The 23,811-nt window shown below is 37.2% G+C and overlaps 1 protein-coding gene across 7 annotated transcripts in view; it reads right to left on the bottom strand.

Annotated features, from left to right (window-relative positions):
- Positions 1-23,811, bottom strand: part of LOC133650613 (seizure protein 6-like) — a 322,692-nt gene that overhangs the window by 59,283 nt on the left and 239,598 nt on the right. For all 7 annotated transcript variants that reach the window (XR_009826259.1, XR_009826260.1, XM_062048070.1 and 4 more), the window contains exons 5-8: positions 11,913-12,098; positions 11,216-11,384; positions 2,989-3,155; positions 2,725-2,919 (exon numbers count right to left, since the gene is read on the bottom strand). Coding sequence is in view for 5 of the 7 variants with exons in the window: in XM_062048070.1 (XP_061904054.1) it covers positions 2,725-2,919; positions 2,989-3,155; positions 11,216-11,384; positions 11,913-12,098 (717 nt within the window). In the remaining 2 variants the exon portion in view is untranslated. The remainder of the gene's footprint in view (positions 1-2,724; positions 2,920-2,988; positions 3,156-11,215; positions 11,385-11,912; positions 12,099-23,811) is intronic.

Here is a 23,811-nt window from a genome sequence, read left to right as displayed (position 1 = left end):
TTGAGTACTCTGAAAAGCGCTATACCAAATTAAATGTATTATTATTATTATTATATTGTTACTGCAAGACGATGCAATATACGCAATATAGAAGCAATGTAGTTCGTTATAGATGCTGCACGATTGCCTAATTAGGGTCTGGTGAGCTTATCATATCTTGGGATATTTTCTCTTCTCAAACTAGCAGTCACACCAGCAGGCTGGTCACATGATTTATTTGGCTACATTGATCACACCAGATGCCCTTCCTGACATGCCCCTCCCATTTATCCAAGCTTGGGACTGGCACTGTAGAGCTCCAATGGTTGGGTGTTAGAACGCCGGCTAGGAATCAAGCTGGCTGTGCAATATGTACAACTACACTATCCGTAGGGATGTGTACCAAATTTGATATTTTTAAAGGCACAGATCGAAGTCCGTTGGTACTACCGGGTATAGATTCACGTAAAATCAAACGGTGCTGGAATTCAATACCTTTGTTGTATGTGACATCCCGTCCGGTTGTACACTCGGCCAGCTCAAACACTTGGTGGGGAAACAAGCACTCAAGCAGCACTCAGAGAATACTCAGTCAGACTGCCTCTAAGTCAGTGTTTCTTAACCAACCGGGCGCCCTACTGTATGGTGAGAAACCCACTCAGCTGTGGTCCATGTGGGCCACAGTGGTATTCAATTGTAATACACTTTTCCACCACTTGTGGTAGTAAAGCCAATCTCAAACTAACAATATACTGTAAGTCTGGAGCTAAAGTAATTGAAAAGTTTTTTAAGCACAAAAATTCACGACTAAAGCTATGTTTTTATTTGCACTTTAATTGTATTGGCAATTTATGTCATGGTCTGTTGCCTGGGTTATGTATTTGGTTTTGAGTTTTGTATTATTCTTATGTTTATTGTCTATTTCCGTTTTGGTGCTCTTTCATTTGTTTACTGTGTAGTTGCTAGGAGCGCTGATTGATTCACCCCTGCCTCTGATTAGTGATTAGGATGCTCAGCTGCTCCTGATCGCTAATCATAGAGCTTTATATACCAGAGTTACCCTACCTGCCTTTGCGAGTTCATTGTTCGCTGTTGGCGACATGTTATGTTTGGCTTTAGCCCATGCTTAAAGTTATGTCAGTTAGCTTTACTCAGTTAACTTTCTTGTGAGCGTCCCAGCGGTCCTCTGGTTGTGTTTTGCCGTATATTGATAATTAAAGTCTCATCGTACCTGCAAGCCACTTTTGCCACCTTGTGCATTTCCTTTCGCATCTTGGGAAACACGACTTTCCCCCAAACGTAACAGTTTAGTTAAGAAACATCCATCCATCCATCCATCCATTTTCTACCGCTTATTCCCTTCGGGGTCGCGGGGGGCACTGGAGCCTATCTCAGCTACAATCGGGCGGAAGGCGGGGTACACCCTGGACAAGTCGCCACCTCATCGCAGGGCCAACACAGATAGACAGACCACATTCACACTCACATTCACACACTAGGACCAATTTAGTGTTGCCAATCAACCTATCCCCAGGTGCATGTCTTTAGAGGTGGGAGGAAGCCGGAGTACCCGGAGGGAACCCACGCAGTCACGGGGAGAACATGCAAACTCCACACAGAAAGATCAGGAGCCCAGGATTGAACCCAGGACTACTCAGGACCTCCGTATTGTGAGGCAGACGCACTAACCCCTCTTCCACCGTGCTGCCCTATTAGAAACATATTCAAGATTAATTTAGTTGATTTATTTTAGCACAACATAATTGTATGTCAATTTATTTTTAGTCAGTCATTTATGAGTTACCTCTCATTTAGTATATTTTGCTCATACTTACTTTTCTATCAGCCTGACTTAAGCCAAAGATTTATTGTGTTAAATAAACAATAATCTTTATGATTAACACATGGTTTCACATCATTAGACAAGGTTGTAAACTGTTAGTAGGTTAGATATACATATGATTAAAATCAGGAGTAAGATTACTTATTTAGTGGTAATATTTAAGTGTGAAAAGTAGTAGAAAAGTTAGGTCCCAAGGTTAAGAAGCCCCGCTCAAGATAATGTTTTAATTTCCCATGTCAACAAACCAAGTGTGTCTGATATAGAATTGAACGTAAAGTAATGAACACACACTACTACTGAAAATTGGTATCGTTGAGTATCGATTCAGAATCCGTACCATTTTGATTAAAATATAAAAGGTACCCGTTCCTCACTATCAATGCCCCCTGTGGGCCACATGCATACATTTATCATTATGATATGTAGAATCTTAAACATCAATACAACATGGGAATCACACTTGCAGGCTCACACACAGGAACATAAAACTGCATACTACTACTGTACTTCCCGTGACCGTGACCCAGGGGGCTTATATTATTATTTTTTTTATTTTCTCATTTTCACCGGCCGAGCTTTATTAGAGTGCTTTTCTCAATTTTGCTGTGTTGCAAAAAGATCAGTGAGGTCAGCATGTCATGCATGTGGACAGCAAAGCATTGAAAGTGGGTGCTATATAGTGTAATGGAATCAAAACTATGCTATTGAATAATTCAGAGCAAAGTTAGTTAACTATTTAGATATTGTTTAAAATCAAAAGGTAGTTCAGCAAGAGTCAATAGTGCTGTATTTGATTTGCATGCAATGAGGAAGCACCAATTGAACGCCTTGGGTCATTTGCTCGCTCTTATCTAATTGAATTACCTAAGAACGAGTCAAAAAGGCCACATCAGATAACTCACCCCTGCAGGCCGGCTCGGTCTCGTTCCACTGAGCATTTTCAGCGTCCACACACTCGATGACAACACAGCCCTGCTCCATCGTGTAACCCGGGTCGCACGAGAACTCCACCACAGCACCCACACTATAGGTTGAGTCACTGCTGCTGAAATTGCCGTACTTCACAAAAGGCTGGTAGCACGTTCCTTTTGCAAAAGCTGGAAAAAAAACAAAAAACATAAGACACAACCCTGTGAAGCAGCTGTTTTGTTGGCAGATAAACCTGCCTTCATATCTGATGGCGGCACCGGTGGAGGTCAGCGTCCCATCTGTTGTAAACTCCACAAACAGATATCGCCCTGTGCTCAGCACCCCCTCGATGGGCAAATACTCCACTTCATAGGAGTCATACACAGGCGGGGAGTCGATATGGTTGCCATTCTTAATCAGCAGCCTAAAAAGAGATTTGATGATGAAAAGAGATGCAAGTTACCCATTGAGTGTTAAAAAATGCATAAAAGATGTGGGGCACAGTGACTGAGCTGTAATAACTGCAATGATGAGGTGAACGGTCATGTGTGTGAGATGGAAGACATTTCTCCTTCCAACCTCTTGATGCTCTCTGTAGGGCCTTTATTTCATCTGCATGAAATAATCCCGATTTTGAATTAATGTGGGGGGGGGGGGACAAACCAAAAACGCCACTTCCATTTAAAAAAAAAAAAAAAGTTATTTATTTAAATTATTACATGAAAACCTCTGTCAGAGCTATCAAGCGCACACTCCAAAGCAACACTTTTTTCTCAGAAGCTTGAACAAAGTAATACAAAAAAAAATACACAGCAAAAACAGTGGCGTGGTTCCTGAATATCATCTAAGGTAACAGAATTTGAGCAAAGTGTTGGTAGAGAAGTTTAAGTCAGACCATGTAATTGGAGGTAGTGGTGATAATTATTGCCTGACAATTACTGTACTTCTCTGTCCCGGCTGCTTACAATACAACACAATACAATGTGACTAGCATTTAGCATAATCAGCATTAGCATGATTAGCTTCTAGTGTCGTGATCATTAGCATCAGTAGCTTTTAGCATCATGATAATTAGCATCACTTGCTCATAACAGAATTACAATCACAAGCTTTTAGCATCACGAGTTTAAGCATATTTATCTCCTAGCATCATGATTATTAGCATCTCTAGCGCCTAGCATTATGAGCATTAGCATAATTAGCTCTAAGCATCGCAAACATTAGTATCACTGGCGCTTACCGTCATGAGCATTAACATCACTAGCTTTTAGCGTCATGAGCATCACAAACTCCGAGCATAACTAGCTCCTAGCATCTTGAACATTACCATCACTAGCTCCTAGCTTCATGAGCATTAGCATCACTAGCTCTTGCATCACGAGCATTAGTGAAAAGGCTTCATTATGCTACAGCTTTACAGCTGTCATACCAAAATGTTACGATGTTGACTAACACCTTACCCCCTCCACATCCCACCTCAACCCTAGACTAACACCCTCCCCCCTCCACATCCCACCTCCCCGGATTGTAAATAATCAAATGTATATACTTTTTATTATGCTTTCTGAACTCACTATGTTCACCGCTCGCTGTACATATCCTACGAAGTCAGACCTACACTGTTTCAATGTCCATTTCTCAGATGATGCAATTGTTGATGACTGAAGTGCTGATATCAACCAAACCTAACCCCCCTGTCCCAACCCCCTCCATATTCCATCCCCCGGATTGTAAATAATGTAAATAATTCAATGTAAATACTCTGATGATTAACTTGTGTGATGACTGTATTATGCAGATAGTATATATTTGTACCATGAATTTATTTACGTGGACCCCGACTTTAACAAATTGAAAAACTTATTTGGGTGTTACCATTTAGTGGTCAATTGTACGGAATATGTACTGTACTGTACAATCTACTAATAAAAGTTGCAATCAATCAATCCATGTTGATAAGTGAAATGTGAACACAATTCTATCACATTGAATCGATACAAATATTCACCACTTCTGTTTCCGGGTTAAAGATAAACAGAGCTAACAACATAACGGCAGCTTATCTTGGAGCTTGTATCTTCACCGCGACTACCACATTGCACTGCCTTTTAACTCACGCCTAATCAATAACGCATGTCTACATTGGTGAGCCTCTGACAGAAGCGATCTCAAAAGACAGGACTCGATGGGACTCGGCACAACTCTTTATGCTTACAAGACTCCTATCAGCAGCTGTCCGGGCAAAGCTAAGTGGAGATGACTATGTTTATTCAAGGATGCATGTCATTATCTTTGACATTAATCCCATCAAATCAAATCAAACTTTATTTAAAAAGTGATTTTCATACATTAAAGAAATGCAACACAAAGTGCTTTACAGATTTTAAAACAATGCCCTGATGACACACTTCCCTCATCATCAATCACACAGACAGATGAATGCATGGCTGATTACCGAGGAGCCAGGTGAAGAAACACTATCACAGGAGCCGTCTAATAATAACACAACCATTGGTTAAAACTTGTGAGTGATGTGGAATGACAACAATGGACACACAATGATAGACTGACCATACGTCCTCTTTTCCCCGGACATGTCCTCTTTTGCGGGGCTGTCCGGGCGGCGTTTCTTAAATGCCTCAAATGTCCGGCATTCTGAGTTAGGGTTGCATGTATTTTCAATGTACGTTCAGGGTTAAGAAGGGGTTAAAAACAAAACAAATTGTGAAGGCGTGCGCACACAGCAGCACTCGTGAGGGAGTGGCAGAGACAGAGAGAGCGAGAGAGTTATGATAAACGCGCATGTGTCGCCAGGCTCTGCTTTTTATCGATAGATTTATCAGATTAAATGTTTTATCATCTATAGCAAGGGTGTCAAAAGTGCGGCCCGCAGCTAATGTTTTATAGGCCCACGGCACATTCTAAGAATACTATTAAAATAAAATAAAAACATAACAAAAGTGAAATAAAAAATCTTAAAGGTGAAATGTAATTTAGAAAAAGTTGCAATGTTGACTAATAAAACAAAGGTGTTTTTTTTTCTTTCAAAATGTCATTGCTCAAAACATAATATTGAATCTAAATCAATGTTATTATGAATTATTGACCTATCCAAAGTTCCGATTACTTCACATCAAATATTTCACTTTGAAAAATATTTTTGGTGGAAGATTTTGCATATTTTGTGTGTTTGCCATTAAAAACATAGTTTTGTTTGACAAAAAAGGGCGGAAAACAAACACACAAACAAAAAACACAACATAAAAAAACTAAAACATTTTGAAATGAGGAATAGATGTGAAGTTTAAGTAGACTCCAGAGATTTAAGCGTTAAATATAAAATGTATGTATGCCCTGGCACACCATTATCATCATTTCATGACCGAAGCAAAACACTTTTTACACTTTTATACTGAAATAAATACACCTACAACCTATTAAATGAAAGCTATAGAAAAAACTAGCAGCAGTGGTAAAGTTTAGATCCATGAAGGAAAGAAGAAAGTGAATGAATGTTTATAACTGAATACATTTACATATGTATACAAATTTGTTTTCTTTTTTAATTATTTTTTTAATGAATTAAGTAACGTTTATGACAACCTTTTTCCGAAACACAATATAAAATGTGAGATATAACAGGACAATGCATACATTTATCATTTGTTTTCAAAATGCTTACAAAAAAGTGGGACCCCAAAAATTTACTGTGGGACCCCATTTTGAAAATTCCTAGCACCAACACTGCTGTCAACAGAGGAGAAAAAATGCTTTATTTAAATACATCTATTATTTATAAAGCAAGTTCGAGTATCAATGGCAGAGGTGTGGACTCGAGTCACATGACTTGGACTCGAGTCAGACTCGAGTCATGAATTTGATGACTTTAGACTCGACTTGACAAAATGTAAAGAGACTTGCAACTCGACTTAGACTTTAACATCAATGACTTGTGACTTCACTTGGACTTGAGCCTTTTGACTTGACATGACTTGCTACTTTCCCCAAAACCTAAAGCTTAAAAAGTTATTTGGGAGCGCTCCGTAGCTTTCATTTTGTACGTGTCTGTCTATCAGCGTGTGTGCTGCGTGTCAGCGTGTGTGCTCTCAGTACAACAGCCAATCAAATTAGATCTACATTGTTCTCATCACACAGCATTCAGCCAATCAAATTGCAGGACAACCAATGAACAAGAGTTGTCAAACAACGCGCCAGTGAGAAAGATTTATACCAAAGTTGGTTTCGTTCGGGTATAAAAACTACGACTTGGTCAACAAAAAACGAATTGCAGTATGCTAAACATGCAGTTCGAATATTACAGACGGAGACGCAACAACTTCCAACTTCGTTCGTCATTTGAAGTTGCACAAAGAACGGTCAGTTTTGAATGTAAGATAACGTTTATTGGCTAAGTAACGTGACTTTTATTTGCTGTGTATTTAAATCAGTGAGGCTGTAAACTCACTGCTAACGTCATAACCATAGACATCTTATAAGTAGACGCAGCATCGAGCGCTACTGCATACTGGCGCAGACGAAACGCGGGGCCGCCATCTTGGAGTGGTGATCCGCTCCACTCAGTGCAATTCATTTGGCAGGAGCAATGAACTGTCAACGCATTTAATTCATTTTACCTCACTGAATACCACTCATTTTCACACGCTTTTTTGTCATACGTGTAGCTATGATAACGGACACATGTTTTATTATTCATAGTTTGCTTAACAGTAATATAATATTCTTATATGCTATAAGTGACCAGACGTCCAAGATCAAAACTGGGAATATAAGCCCAGAGAAGGGGGAAAAAAACGGTCAGCTATTTTTAAGTTGAAGAAACAATATGATTAGGTTATATATACATGCATATATCCTACATAAACAATGTATGAATACATTAGATATCTATATATCTTATAGACCGTATCTCTGTTGCTGCAGCAGCAGAGAGTTTATTCTGTCTTGACACTTTGTATTGATATTTTGTATTACATTCTTCCCTTAAATAATAATGTTTACAGTGATTGTTATATATGTATTTTTTATGTATGTCGCTTTGGATAAAAGCGTCTGCCAAATACTTAAACATATATAAACACCTGAAACTCTTTATATCAGCTAAAACCACCAATCTGTTTCACTGGATTCAGAATAAAACCAAATGCTGTCTTACCCAACAATGTTAGTATTTGAATATTGTTACTTGAAGACTTATTCCTGGTTACAATTATACTGTTAAGAAAGTATTGTCTTATATTTTGCCTAAAATGAGAATGCATCATAATCAGTGGCGGCTGGTGAATTTTCTTTTAGGTGGGGCTGAAAGTTTGTAAACCAAACCCCTGTAGGGGCGTCATCCTCCCCCAGAAGATTTATTTGTGATTTTCACATACAAATATTAAAGATCTTTGCTCCTTCTCAACTCTGTGGTAATATTATTTTCATAAAATACAACCAAAAGTACATTAATGTTAAATCTTACTTGTGAAAAGTAATCCCCCGATTCCTATTTTCAACAGTCCACTCATTTGAGCAGGAAAACGCTGAACACCAGCCCGGCATCTTTGTTTTCTACCTGTCAACTGTCAGTTTAGGCTGCTCGCCGGCTCCTCATCACCACTTCAAGATGCAATTTGCTCGCGTCACAGCAACCAATACTGCGTCTACTTATAAGATGTCTATGGTTATAACATCATTTCAAACACAGCAATATGTTGCGTCCACTGCAGTTTGCTACCTTATTCATACTTTTTGTCAAGTGATTTTTTTAAGCAGGGTTGCATGAGGTACCTATACATAACGTTTTGTTAGTCAATGTATCACACACAGTAACGTAACGTTAGTCAATGTATCACACACAGTAACATAACGTTAGACGGCGGTCAGCAGCACCGCGTATTTTAGCCACCTACAAAAAGACAAACATAGTCAAATAAAGGTCAGTTAAAATGTATACTATATTAAGAATATGTGTACATATTGCATAGGGCCCTGACATCTAAAAAGTACAACTCTGTTCATTGTTATGTTCATGTATTTGTTATGTTTTTCATGTGTACGCACACATAAACACACATACAGTATGAGATGAGATCAATGAGATAAGGTAAGAACAGAATAGAAACTGCTGTGGAACTAGTTACAATGCAATATGCCATGGAAATACAATGTTAACACTTTTGTACAAATAAGTACAGTTACACTTGTTTTTGCAAATGTGTTTATTCTGTAAAGGAATGAGTTAAATGTTTAAAATTGTTTAAACTATTAAAATGACTGGTTAATAGTGCTATTATGAATTGCAATGTCAGTAGTATTTTTTTTCCTGCTATTTCAAATGCACTTGTTTTAATAAATAAATACAGCGGTTTAAAAGCATACACAATCTGTGTAAAAATATTAGTCTGTGGTTAAAAGGACTTGAAAGGACTCGAAACTCAAAATGCAGGACTTGTGACTTGACTTGAGACTTTCCAGTCTTGACTTTGGACTTGACTCGGGACTTGCCTGTCTTGACTCGGGACTTGACTCGAGACTTGAGGGCAAAGACTTGAGACTTACTTGTGACTTGCAAAGCAATGACTTGGTCCCACCTCTGATCAATGGCAAATGTTCACCTAGTCCCGGCCTTGGCGTGCTGCCCGCCTTGGTACGCATATATGTGTCCTCTTTTTGGGATTTCAGAATATGGTCAGCCTACACAATGACGCTAAGAACACGGCTAATGATCATTGCTGCGACTGTCAACCAAATGAGCCGCGATAAACGAGCGACGACTGTACATCATTTCTGGTTTATAGCAAATTAAGGCGCGTCACACCGAAGAAATACGCAAATGTGAGCACCGATATAATCTGCTCTTATATAGTAATTAGTCAGCATGATTAACTACTACTACACAGGAAAAAGCTAGTCAAGGAGAGTTGTGGTTGCTCCCTTTCAGGATAAAATACTGCCACTAGTGTTTTGACTGAAAATTGCATGTCTTAACCTCAGCCCCCGCCGAAAAGTTGTAACAGGATCAAACCTACGCTGTAGTATGATAAAGCTTTACGTACGCTGTATGTCAAATTATATAACACAAACGATATAAAGAACACCACCAACGGCTAGCATATGTTACCAATAATGGCTTAAGATAACACATATACAAAAAAATGCTATATTTGTCAGAAATAGAAGTTATATTACGCAAACATTGCTGTGGAACTTGTATCACTCCTACTACTTAAGCCAGGGGTGTCAAACGTATTACCCGCGGGTCGGATCAGGCCCGCAAAAAGGTTTTATCCGGCCCTCGGGTTGAGTTTGTTAAGTATAAAAAAGAGTCCAAATTTTTGAATGAAAGAAACTGCTGTTCTAAATGTGTCCACTAGATGCCGCAATAGCAACTATTTGTATCTTTGTATGTAAAAAAAACTAAACGCATGATGTTAGTGCACCAGTCGAGGAAAATGAGCAAACTACATAAATAACATCCTGTAATTTGATTTTGATATTATTTTTTCGTCTTGATAGATTGAAAATGAACACCAATGAGTTGACCGATGAACATTATCACATAATTTATTCAGAAAGTATAAATAACGACAAATAAATATAGAATGTAGTGTAAGTGTAAAAAAAACTCAACAACATTATGATTTGTACATTTTCAGAATGTACTTGTCCTACTTTTAAACAAAGAAAACAATCTGAAGTTGTCTTTATTTTTAAGTTATGGTGCCGTGATTTTACCAGTCCGGCACACTTGGAAGTAGATTTTTATTCCATGTGGCCCCGATCTAAAATGATTTTGACACCCCTGACTTAAGCAGTTTAGTAAAAACTATGACATAGTTTCACAATATCGTATAAAAAAAAACATTCATTTAAAAAAATCCACTTCAAATGTAAAACTAATACTTGATATAAACTCATTACATGTAAAGTGACACATGTCAAGCTTTTATTTGTTATAATTTCAATGATCACGGTTTACAGTTTCTGGAAACACAAAATTTACTGAAATTGCAATTTGAGGTTTTCATAGGCTATAAGCCAAAATCATCAACATTATATTAACAGAAGTCTTAAAATATCTTGAGTTGTATGTTATGAACCTATGTTACACATTAGTTTCACCTTGTAAATCTAATTTTGAACATTTGCCCGATATTCAAGTTTCACCTGTAAATTAACCTGTACGTTTTGACTATAGTATGCTCTATCTTTTTTTAAACAAAATTACATACTACTATTACGTACTACTAACAAAAACGTTAAAAGTGGGTCACATAATAAAAGTAATTGTTAATAATGAGGGTTTTAATTGTCTATCTGCAGTTGTAGTGTTACTAAGAAAAGCTTGCTGGGATGTAGCTAAAGGCATGCATAAACCACCTGCCAACTTGTTTTTCATTCCAACTAGTGTACGTGTGTACGTGTGTACGTGTGTACATGTACGTGGGTATGTGTGTGTGTGAGTGTGTGTGTGTTAACCACCTGTCGTCATCCTCTGCCAGCGCCACTTTCTCAAAGTGAATATGTATCCGGTGGTCCTCGGGGGCCTCCAGGACCCAGTGGCATGTCAGGTTGTTGCTGTAGTTGCCAGGAAATCCAGGCGAGACAATGCGGCCATAGGTGACATTTTTTATCATTCCCCCACAAGACGCTGTACGAGGGTGTGAGAAAGGACAGTAATTGCAGCGACTGGAAGTCCGTTTTTTTTTTTAGGGCATACTGTAGCCTACTTCCAGCAGACTATGGTGACTGGTCTGCGTTATAAGCTTCACCTGTGTCTAATGGGTGCAGGGGTGTGTGTGAGAGACTTGTAAAAAGTGACAGCAGCAGTGACGCTATCAGTTCAGAGCAGCTGTACGCAGGCCTGGAGTAAGACTGGATGTGGTAAATGAGCTTTTAGCAGCAGGATGGGGGATATTCATGCAGCCCAGGTCTAATTAAGGCAGCCAGGTCTAACTGCCTCCAGACAATAACTGTCTGTGCAGCTAATCGCATGCAGACACATTCTTTTGGCCAGCGGATTGTACAGTAAGCCGTGTTGGTTTGGTTACTGCTTCATCAAAATGATGTTTTCTTAGGAGAATTGACACTATATGAAGATTGCAAAACAAATGAAGTGACAATAAAATACAGAACTCCAGCATGTATTAGACTTCTCATGTGCTACGTGTTCCCTCACCCACACACTGGGGCTCCTTCCCACTCCAGTAAGGTGTGGTGGCGTTGCGGCAGGTGAGCGTTTTGGGACCTCTCAACCTGTAGCCAGTGAAGCAGTTGAAGTAAGCTTCTCCGCCAGCGTAGAGGTGTGTCACGGAAACTTCTCCCCCAGAAGGCTCTTTGGGAAACGCACAGCTCAGCACAAAGGCTAAAAAGAGAAGAAAACAAATACGCAGGGTTATTGTTTGGCTCTTGTGATGTTTTCTTTTTTTCAGCTTAAACGTTGAATACAGCTCTTGTGTTACATGCCACTTGCCAAGATTTAGCATTTAATTTTTTACAAAGTTCCCCAGTTTTAAGAGCTATTTACTTATTTTTAGTCATTGACTTTACATCTTAATTTTAGCATGAATAATAAAAGTGTCTATTCTGGTTTAAACATGTCAGAAAAATTGGGAGGTGAGGGGTGCATGTACAAGCACATGTAGAGAATAACATGACTGTGCTAGGTTTAGCAATAGTATCAGATCATGAAGGAGAAATGAAAAATAGAAAAATAGATGGTAAAATTGAGATTGAGTGTGGAGAGACACAGAGAGAGAGAGAAAAATAAATAAGAGAAAAACTCAAAGTGCTAAAGTGGGAGAAAAGTAAAAATAAATGAAAAAATGGGAAAAAGTCAATGAGAAGAATTATTGCTGAATGGAATAAACTAATGCTTACGACAGAGATAATGGGGGGTATTGAAATAAGAGATGAAGAAAAGGTAGACTGAAGATATGCATGTATGTTTGGATATATAAAGAGCGCTTTTATATATACAAATATATATGTGTATAATTAAATAATGGAATAAATAAAAACCCAGATTAATAACTATAATAAGAGTTGAGATATATAGTATGATAAAATGAATTTATTAGGAAAGAAGAGAGAAAAAAGAAAATAAATCTCTTTCAAGTGTTGCTGACCAGAGGTGTGGACTCGAGTCACATGACTTGGACTCGAGTCAGACTCGAGTCATGAATTTGATGACTTTAGACTCGACTTGACAAAATGTAAAGAGACTTGCAACTCGACTTAGACTTTAACATCAATGACTTGTGACTTCACTTGGACTTGAGCCTTTTGACTTGACATGACTTGCTACTTTCCCCAAAACCTAAAGCTTAAAAAGTTATTTGGGAGCGCTCCGTATCTTTCATTTTATACGTGTCTGTCTGTCTATCAGCGTGTGTGCTGCGTGTCAGCTGGTGTGCTGTCAGTACAACAGCCAATCACATTAGTTATACGTTGTTTTCATCACACAGCATTCATCCAATCAAATTGCAGGACAACCACCGAACAAGAGTTGTCAAACAATGCGGCAGAGAGAAACAATTATGCCAAAGTTGGTTTCGTTCGGGTATAAAAACTACGACTTGGTCAACAAAAAACGAATTGCGTATGCAAATCACGCAGTTCGAATATTACAGACGGAGACGCAACAACTTCCAACTTCGTTCGACATTTGAAGTTGCACAAAGAAGGGTAAGTTTTGAATGTAAGATAACGTTTATTGGCTAAGTAACATGACTTTTATTTGCTGTGTAGTTAAATCAGTGAGGCTGTAAACTCACTGCTAACGTCATAACCATAGACATCTTATAAGGGTACGCAGCATCGAGCGCTACTGCCTACTGGCGCAGACGAGACGCGGGGCCGCCATCTTGGAGTGGTGATCCGCTCCACTCAGTGCACTTCATTTGTCAGGAGCAATGAACTGTCAACGCATTTATTTCATTTTACCTCACTGAATACCACTGATTTTCACGCGGTTTTTTGTCATACGTGTAGCTATGATAACGGACACATGTTTTGGCAAGTTTTATTATTCATAGTTTGCTTAACAGTAATATAATATTCTTATACGCTATAAGTGACCAGACGTCCGAGATCAAAACTGGGAATATAATCCCAGAGAAGGGGGAAAAAACGGTAAGCTATTTTTAAATTGAAGAAACAATATGATTAGGTTATATATACATGCGTATATCCTACATAAACAATGTATGAATACATTAGATATCTATATATCTTAGGGACCTATAGACTGTATCTCTGTTGCTGCAGCAGCAGAGAGTTTATTCTGTCTTGACACTTTGTATTGATATTTTGTAATACATTCTTCCCTTAAATGATAATGTTTACAGTGATTGTTATGTATGTATTTTTTATGTATGTCGCTTTGGATAAAAGCGTCTGCCAAATACTTAAACATATATAAACACCTGAAAGTCTTTATATCAGCTAAAACCACCAATTTGTTTCACTACATTCAGAATAAAACCAAATGCTGTCTTACCCAACAATGTTAGTATTTGAATATTGTTACTTAAAGACTTATTCCTGGTTACAATCATACTGTTAAGAAAGTACTGTCTTATATTTTGCCTAAAATGAGAATGCATCATAATCAGTGGCGGCTGGTGAATTTTGTTTTAGGTGGGGCTGAAAGTTTGTAAACCAAACCCCTGTAGGGGTGTCATCCTCCCCCAGAAGATTTCTTTGTGATTCTCACATACAAATATTGAAGATCTTTGCTCCTTCTCAACTCTGTGGTAATATTATTTTTATAAAATACAACCAATAGTATGTTAATGTTTGTTTTTGCAAATGTGTTTATTCTGTAAAGGAATGAGTTAAATGTTTAAAATTGTTTAAACTATTAAAATTACTGTTAATAGTGCTATTATGAATTGCAATGTCAGCACTATTTTTTTTCCTGCTATTTCAAATGCACTTGTTTTAATAAATAAATACAGCGTTTTAAAAGCATACACAATCCGTGTAAAAATATTAGTCTGTGGTTAAAAGGACTTGAAAGGACTCGAAACTCAAAATGCAGGACTTGGGACTCGACTTGAGACTTTCCAGTCTTGACTTTGGACTTGACTCGGGACTTGCCTGTCTTGACTCGGGACTTGACTCGAGACTTGAGGGCAAAGACTTGAGACTTACTTGTGACTTGCAAAGCAATGACTTGGTCCCACCTCTGTTGCTGACCTTTGCCCTTAAGAGTGCACTCACGCACCCACACACACCTTGGGTGGGTGTGTGTGTGTGTGTGTGTGTGTGTGTGTGTGTGTGTGTGTGTGTGTGTGTGTGTGTGTGTGCGTGGCGAATTGGGGAAGGTGTGAAAATGAATTTATAACATGTAAGTTTAAAGTACGTTTAACTTTGAAGTGTAGTATAACATTCTTAGGTTAGATTATGTTTTAGACATTTGCAACACCATACATCTGAGTGTTGAGCTAAGATACAATGATGACATAACATAGAATAAATAAGGAGGTATGGCAATCAGGAAAGCTATCAGCTAGCGATAGACAATTTGAATATTGGTGAATAATAATTGCAAATAAAAAATATAAACAATTGGAAGAATGTAAATTCAGAGTGTAAAAGTATAGATTAATTGGCGTATAGACATTTAAGTGAGTTTAAAACGTTACTTAAAAAAAAATACATAAAGTAAGATGTATAACATTTGAATTAGGAGAAAAATAACATTAGCGTTATTAAATAATCTACATAGTGAAAGACACAAAATAAGCAAAATAAAAGTCAAATTATGCAAATGAGAAGTAAAGGATCTAGGACGTTCTCTAAACAGAGATGGACGCACTATTGTGGAAAATAGAAAAACAAAGTACGACAAGTACAAAAACCACAAACAAAGAAGCAATTTAGGTAATTTTTAGAATTAACCAATTATTGTAGAAGTTGGATACCAAATTATGATGAAATAGTAGCTCCTTTAAGTAAGTTAATTAACAAATTTAATCATCTGTAGAGTGAAATTCAGAAGCTAAAGCAGCATTCTGTGAAATAAAAATAGAACAGAATGTGCGATTGTTACAGTAACGAACATTTTGAAAGCTATCAAATGACCATCAAATTGCTGAATGCAAGCGGCAGAACTAGAAGCATTAATAGAAGCATGTAAAGTAATGAAAGATCAAAAGGTCACAATATATATAAAGATAGCCAAAATATAGGAATGATAAAGTCAACAGGAAAAATCTGTAACACATTGGAGAACTGATTAAAAAAGAAAAAGAATGGAAGCAGTACAGCTACCAGCTAAAATAGCAGTATGCAAATGTGCAGCACACACCAAAAGAACAGACACAGCATCACTAGGAAATGTGTTTGCTGACAAAATAGCAAAACAAGCAATAGAAAAGGACAAACTAGTGACATGAATAATGATGTACTAAAAGATATGCAACAACAAAGTACTCCAAAAGAGAAAGATACATGGATAATGAAGTGGATCCAAAGACTCGTATACATGAGCATATCAAGGATTCTTGCCAATATTATACTAAGGAACAACTTGATGACATAGGCATAGAAAATAAAAATAACATAAAGGCTACATGGAATATTTTGAATAAAGCAATATAGAATACGATAAGTCGAACAGACTTACCTAGATATTTAAAGATGATATGTTAATTGAAAACAAAGATGAAATTGTCAATGAGTTAAATCAATTCTTTGTAAATGTAGGACCTAGCTTAGCAAACGAAATACCAAGAGCTAATGATAAATCAGGGGGTGTCTGGAAAAGGGAAAATAGGGTTATGCAGTCAATGTTTCTTAGTGAGATGACTTGAAAATCTTAGCCGATAATATTGAAGAGAAAATGGTTAAACTAAAATTATGGTTTGATGTAAATAAATTATCTTTAAACTTGGAAAAGACTAAATTCATAGTATTCAGTAATAAAAGAAAGATAGAAGTTAGTTTATCCATAAACAATGTGAAAATTGAGAAGTTGTCTGAAATCAGATTTCTTGGGGTCATTTTAGATGAAAAGTTGACATGGAAAGCTCATATATTGCATGTAAAAAATAAGGTATCTAAAAGCTTATTTATTTTGAACAAGGTTAAATAATACAATGATAATGTAATATTGCTCAATTATTCTATCTTATTTCAATTATTGTGCAGAAATATGGGGAAATACATATCACAGCAACATAATGCCTTTATTTCTTTCGCAGAAAAGAGCAATTCGTATAATTTTTAAAGTAGCATTATTAGGATTATTCAAACTAGAAGACGTTGTAGAATTGCATACTCTATAAGTGATGTTCAAAGCTACAAATAAAGTTCTTCCAAAGGACTTACAAAAGTTACTTGTGTTCACATCTAAAGATGAGAACCACAGAAGGCCGTATGATTTTAAACTAAATAAGAGTGCCGACACATTTGAAGCAAATGTGCTTGTCTGTTGCTGGTGTGAAAGTATGGAATTCTCTAAAGAAAGACTTAAAAAGCTGCAAGAATATTTTTTAATTTAGGGAGAGTTGCACAGAGAGACAACTGTAATTATATCAAACTGATTTTGATTTTGATTGGACGTGTCATTTTGAAAATGCTTAAACGAAAATTAAAAGTATTTTGGAGTTATGGTGTTGGTAGAGGTAACAGTGATGAAGTCAGCTAAAATAATTTGTGTTAAAAAAGGGTCAGATAAATATAAGAATAGTATTCTTCAATCTATTCATCTATTCCATCTACTCAGTAGAAGCATTTAAGTCTCATCTTAAAACTCATTTGTATACTCTAGCCTTTAAATAGACTCCCTTTTTAGACCAGTTGATCTGCCGTTTCTTTTCTTTTCTTTTCTACTCTGCTCCCAACCCGGGGTGGACCGCTAGCCTGTTCATCGGATGGGGACATCTCTACGCTGCTGACCCATCTCCGCTCGGGATGGCTCCTGCTGGCCCCACCATGGATTGGACTTTCGCTGATGTGTTGGACTTTCACAATATTATGTCAGACCCACTCGACATCCATTGCTTTCGGTCTCCCCTAGAGGGGGGGGGGGGGGGTTACCCACATATGCGGTCCTCTCCAAGGTTTCTCATAGTCATTCACATTGACGTCCACTGGGGTGAGTTTTCCTTGCCCGTATGTGGGCTCTGTACCGAGGATGTCGTTGTGGCTTGTACAGCCCTTTGAGACACTTGTGTTTTAGGGCTATATAAATAAACATTGATTGATTGATTGATTGATTCCTTTCTGATCATGGAAATGTATACAAAAAACAAAACAATGAAAGTGGCAATTGTATATGGCTCGTATATATGCATTTTCATGAAATGAATAAAAAGAAATTATGAGGATGGTGATGAACAAAAAATCTTACAAAGAAAAATCGGTATAAGTGAGCAGCAATATTGAGCCAAGGTTGAACTCATGGCTCAACAGGAGGGATATGAATATCGTCATACAGAAGTACTATACTTCCTATAGTTTAATTTGTATCAAAAAAATTTTTTATTAAAAAATAAAATTTTGTATACAACATCTAGGCATGGATTTTAATTAAACTAAATAAGAGTGAAGGAGAACATTATTGTCTGGTCATAGTAAATGCATTTTCAAAATGGGTAGAAATATTTCCTACAGGAAAAGCAGATGCGCTAATAGTAGCAAAAGCATTATGCAAAGATATAATAGCAAGATATGGTATAACTAAATCTATACAGTGACAATGGACCTTATTTTGTTAATCAATTGATCAAGAAAATAGAATTGTTATTCCACATTGATATCAAAAATCACTGTGCTTATCATCCACAAAGCGCAGGATTAGTGGAAAGGACAAACGGGAATAAAATAAAAACAGATTAAAGAAATGTATAGAAGAAACAAAACGTCCATGAACAATGTATAGATTTAGTAAAAATGTACAGTACATGAACATTACAAGTACAACAAGACTCAGACCATTTGAAATAATATTTGAAAGACCTTATCAGCTACCAAAATTTTGAAAAATCAATGAAAAGGAAACATGAGCATTCTCCAAGGGGGGAGAGATTGTAAATAACTTAAAAAGCAGTAAAGATAGTGGAAATACTAAGCTGAGTCCACTTAGCACATGGTAAAAAGTTCATATAATGGGAAAAGTATTTGGGATTGTATTTACATTCTAAAAAGGTCATATAATGGGAAAATGTATTTGGGATCGTGTTTACATTGTAAAAAGTTCATATAATGGAAAAAAAGTATTTGGGATTGTATTTGTGTTATCAAAGGGACATGTTAACTAGCACACTACAAATTCCACTGTGACAAGTTGTAAGCATATCATTTGATGGTGTGTCAAAGTTTGATAATAATTGGTTCCTGTTTTGGTAATTAATTTGTTCCTTATGGCGGAGCAAGTGGAAAAGGCTACAAAAACTGATTGTGTTGTATGTATAAGCCCAGAAAATTTCTCAAAATTAGTCAAAAAAAAGGTTGAATTGAAGTAATGAGCAAAACAAAATTTACCTTGTAGCTAAAGAGACAAAGCAGAAACCAATATTTGATAAATATGTCAAAAAGCTAATTATACCTGCATTAACATGCAAGGCTCTGTACAACAGTTAGGAAACGTATCATCAGATAACTGCATACACATAGTAAATGTATCAATATTTGTACAACAATTGTTAACACAGTTCTGAACAGTTTGATATCTGAACATTGGAAAATAACTAGACATGATGTAAACTGGCAAAGTGTTGTAGATCCAACTTATATTAATGGGTGTCCAAAGAAGTATATCTGACGACTATAAATTGGTAAATTAAGTTGCAGCTGGATTTGAATCATACGTCTACTGGTGGTGTACGATTAACAAGAATGTTGACAGAATAAACTACGTCCACTACAACGTACAGAGATTGGACAATTACACAGGCCACGACTTGAAGGCCGTCGCTAATCAACTCGCCGCCGCCGTCCTTATGGCTTTTCAAAACCGTATGACGCTAAACATGGCGGAAAAGGGCGTGTGCGCAATATTTGGTGAACAATGTTGCATGTTCGTACCAAAATGCACTGATGCAGAAAGGAGCCTGACCAAAGCACTGGAAGGCCTGCACACCCTTAACGGTAAACTGAAAGAGCATTCAGGCATAGATACATCTATGCAGGAGGGGTGGTTGGACGTGTTTGGCAAATACAAGTCTTTGGTATCTGGTAACTATGGCCGTGTTCAGCAATACTGACGTTGTGTGGATGTTGTTCTATTCCCTGTCTGTTCTCTGTTTAACCGTCTGATTACCACAGCGATTGGCCCAGCAGATGATAAAGCTGTTCAGATGTACTTCCTGGTGGACGACAAGGAAGATGAATATGAAGACACCTACCAGGATGGTGTTCCTGATTTATTTCCAGAAATGTCATAATTATGAGGGAAAAATGTATGTTCAATTTTGAGTGTAAACATAACTTTGTCGTAGGAAAATTAAGCATTAACTGAAAATTGCAAGAAGAAGTTATTGGGGATAAGGAGTTTATGGGAAAGTTTTGTGATATACAGGAGGGAAATGTCAGAAAAATTGTATGTAATATATCAAAAAACTTTCCACTCTTTTCCTGTGGGCGCGATGAGAGATGTCTTTGTTGTACCAAGCAAAAGGTTTTGAGGATGTCACAGGTATACGATGGAAGAAGACGGGAGGTGTTACCCATTGTCTTCAGGAAACCGGCACAGCTGGCCAGAGGGCTTCAAAGTGGACAGATGACAGGATCTGCTCAACTTCCAGAGGAACACCTTTGAAGTGTTTTACGAACTCTCTCTGAACTATTTGGTAACCGAGGGCAACGCTATTTACGACCCGCTGCCCTCTTGAAGTAGCTGGAGCCAGGATGAGCCGAGGCCAAGACATCCTCTATTTCTTTTGTCTTCGATGTGACCAAGAACAGTGACTGTTTTGCATACTTCCTATACCTGCGGTGACGTGTTGGTGCGTGAACATTGAATATCTAAAATAAAAGAGGAGACGAGACCTTCCTTCGGGAGAGCGTGGTGCAGGACTGTACAGACAGTACAGTGGCCATGTCTCTCCTCAATATTGAGTCCAAATTTGATTCTGTCTCTGTTTGATTCTTTGTCTCTTGTCTGTTTTAATAGACGTCAAACCGGGTTTGAACCTAACAAAACATGTTTAAACTTGAGAAAAGAACTATTTAAAAAATATATTTAGATTTTCCCAACATAGAACATCTGTTTGTGAAGATATTGCAACATCCTGAGAATGCTTAATTAAATGCGGAAGGAATTGCAAGTTGAACAATGATTGTTTTTAGAAAACCCCCCACTTATTTCTATCTTCTGTTCTGCTTATTTGTTGATAAATTGTAATTTAGGATGCCCTATGCAGTAAAATTACCTAGCTGCATGGATTTCACTAGTTTTTATTTTTTTCTTAAAATCGAGTCTTTAATCTTATATTTTGTCCGCTCTTTTCTGCAGTGTATAATGGCAAATTTCTCTGAGATTTTTAATGTCTCCTGTGACGTGTTCGTGCTTGGCTGATACATACAGATCGAATCCCCATCCGGCTTGTGTTAGGATCATGTGCAACTTTTTTGTTGTCATTAATGTAAAATGTTTCATTTATCACGAAAATCTAGTGCTTTTATTATTTAAATAAAAATCTGATTCATCACGTTTTTTAATCTGGATTAATCATGGTTAATCACAGGTTATAACGGATTTGTCATATTTGAATTACCTTAAAAAAGGTCCATTTTGACACAATGCAATTTTATTTTTAGAAAGTCAACCAAGAAGATTTTTCAAATGTTTTACTTGAACGTACGTCATTCATTTGCTCAAAACTTGCTAACAGTTTTATCTGATTTTTAAGTGAAATATCCCAGGGAGCTCACCAGTCAGTCTCCTCACTTATTTTTGCACCTGCTCTGTTCATTGACCTAAACACCGACTGTAATACAACACACACCTTTTAGGAAACAATGTACCGTTAAAACAAATTAGCATGTGCTGTCAAAAAACACATTTAGTAACGGGGGCCCTCAAAATAAGATTCTGCTTATGACCCAAATTTTGCCCTGAACGTATATATTTAATAGGGGTGTAATGATTGATCGATATATCAATTTGTATTCCTACATTTCAAGTACATCTGTGCTCAGCAAGTTTGTTTTCGGTAGGATGGGTAACAATCCAACATCCATTTAAAAGGCAATATACCGTAATTCCTTGAATTAGGGCATCGGCGGTAATTAATTTAAAACCTCTTCTTACCAAAGGCATGCGGTAAATTTAGGCATGCGCTTATAAATTTGAGTGTGATGTAAGGATAATCATGACATCGCTTAATGCCGCAATAAAATTTAAAGCACAATGAATCATCCTGGGAGTTATTTTTGTTTGGGTCTGAAAAGGCAATTATAACGTGACACTCTTTATTTTTACAAGGGGTCAATCAACAATTACGTACACATTTTTCTCCAGGATTTTGACCCCAACCCACGTATGCAAAATTGACTATACAAATGATGGTACTTAATTGTGCGCAATTCCCCCCCAGGATTTTGACCCCCAACCCCACCCCCTTTGCATACGTAATTGTTGAATGGCTCCCAAGTGCCTGCGTTATAACACAGGGGTACAATGTATACCCGGTATAATCAATTGTGATATATTATGCTGGATGTTGAACACAGGACTCGGGACATATGTTATGCAGATATATGCATATATTTATGTTAAACTGTGTCACCAAAATTAAAACAATTTTATTGTTTTGTAAGTAGCGTGCATACATTAGCATTTCTAAAGATAAGTTTACATGCGATTGGTTTTGGCAGCATGTCGTCTGCGCTAATGTGCCGGTGTATAAATGCCAGTATACACACAATAACGATATGTCACAGCCTTTATGAAATATGTCACTGAAAGTCTTAGTCGTTGCCCCCTAAACTCGTGACGTGTCACTCGTGACGTGTCACTCGTGACGTGTCACTCGTGACGTGTCACTCGTGACGTGTCACTCGTGACGTGTCACTCGTTTTGTACTGTATACCTGTGCAAAAAATACACTGAACGAACATTTGCAATACCGCGAACTGCCGGGTAACGCTAAAAACGTAGTAGGTACGTGACTTACCCGGCGGTAATTCTAGGCATGCGCTAATTATTTTGCTAAACGAGTTTGACCCTGCGGTAAATCGAGGCATGCACATACTATATACCCGGCGGAAATTCAAGGAAATACGGTATGTATCGATTTTGTCGAAACTAAAAAAAAGAAAACATTGGATTTAATAACGGCAGACTTTATATGAGGTTTAGCACTTTTAATGATAAGGACGTTGAACGTTACGTCATCAAAACAAAAATGGCAGATACCTATGGTGGCCGAGAAAGGTCATACCAAACACAAAAGCCACAAGATAATATATTTTACTACAACTCAAAAACTTTCAGCAACAGCACAATTGCAAAAGCCAAAACAAATAAAAACAACACAACACAATAATACGAAGCCACAACCTAACTTCAAACCTCAAAGGATGCAACAGACAAAACAGAAGTGACAGCGGACTATATTTTGCAGATGGACCAAGGTTGAAAAAAGTATAATGAAGATAGTATATCAGTATTATTTAAAAATTTAAAAAAATAAATGTTATATACTGTATGACTAAATAAGTGTTCACACTTTAGCTGCTTTTCCAATATTTATCATTACACCCTCTGCCATTGGGTCCATGTGTCAATGAAATGTGTACGTTATGTCTTTATGATGTTCTGTGTTTATTAAAATGAGAGTAGTAGCAGGTCAAACCACTGTTCAATTAACCTAAAAAAAAGATTTGGTTGTACTTAATTTCTCAGCTAAGTCAACTTTAAGACAGATGTTGGTTGCACTTTATTTTTTATATTAATATTGTATTATTTTATGTTGAAAAACAAAAGCAAAAGTAGCAGGTGAATCTACTGTTAAAATGTTGGTTACTGTACTTTTATTGAAAATGTCTTGAATGTTGAAAATGTGACCAGAAAATGTTTCCTCTTGTTAATTCAACTTAAGTGTTGGTTGTACTTTATTCAA

The sequence above is a fragment of the Entelurus aequoreus genome, linkage group LG05, assembly GCF_033978785.1.
Source record: "Entelurus aequoreus isolate RoL-2023_Sb linkage group LG05, RoL_Eaeq_v1.1, whole genome shotgun sequence".
Lineage (NCBI taxonomy): Eukaryota > Metazoa > Chordata > Actinopteri > Syngnathiformes > Syngnathidae > Entelurus > Entelurus aequoreus.
Note: the sequence above shows the minus strand (reverse complement) of the source record. Positions and strands in the feature narration are given on the sequence as shown.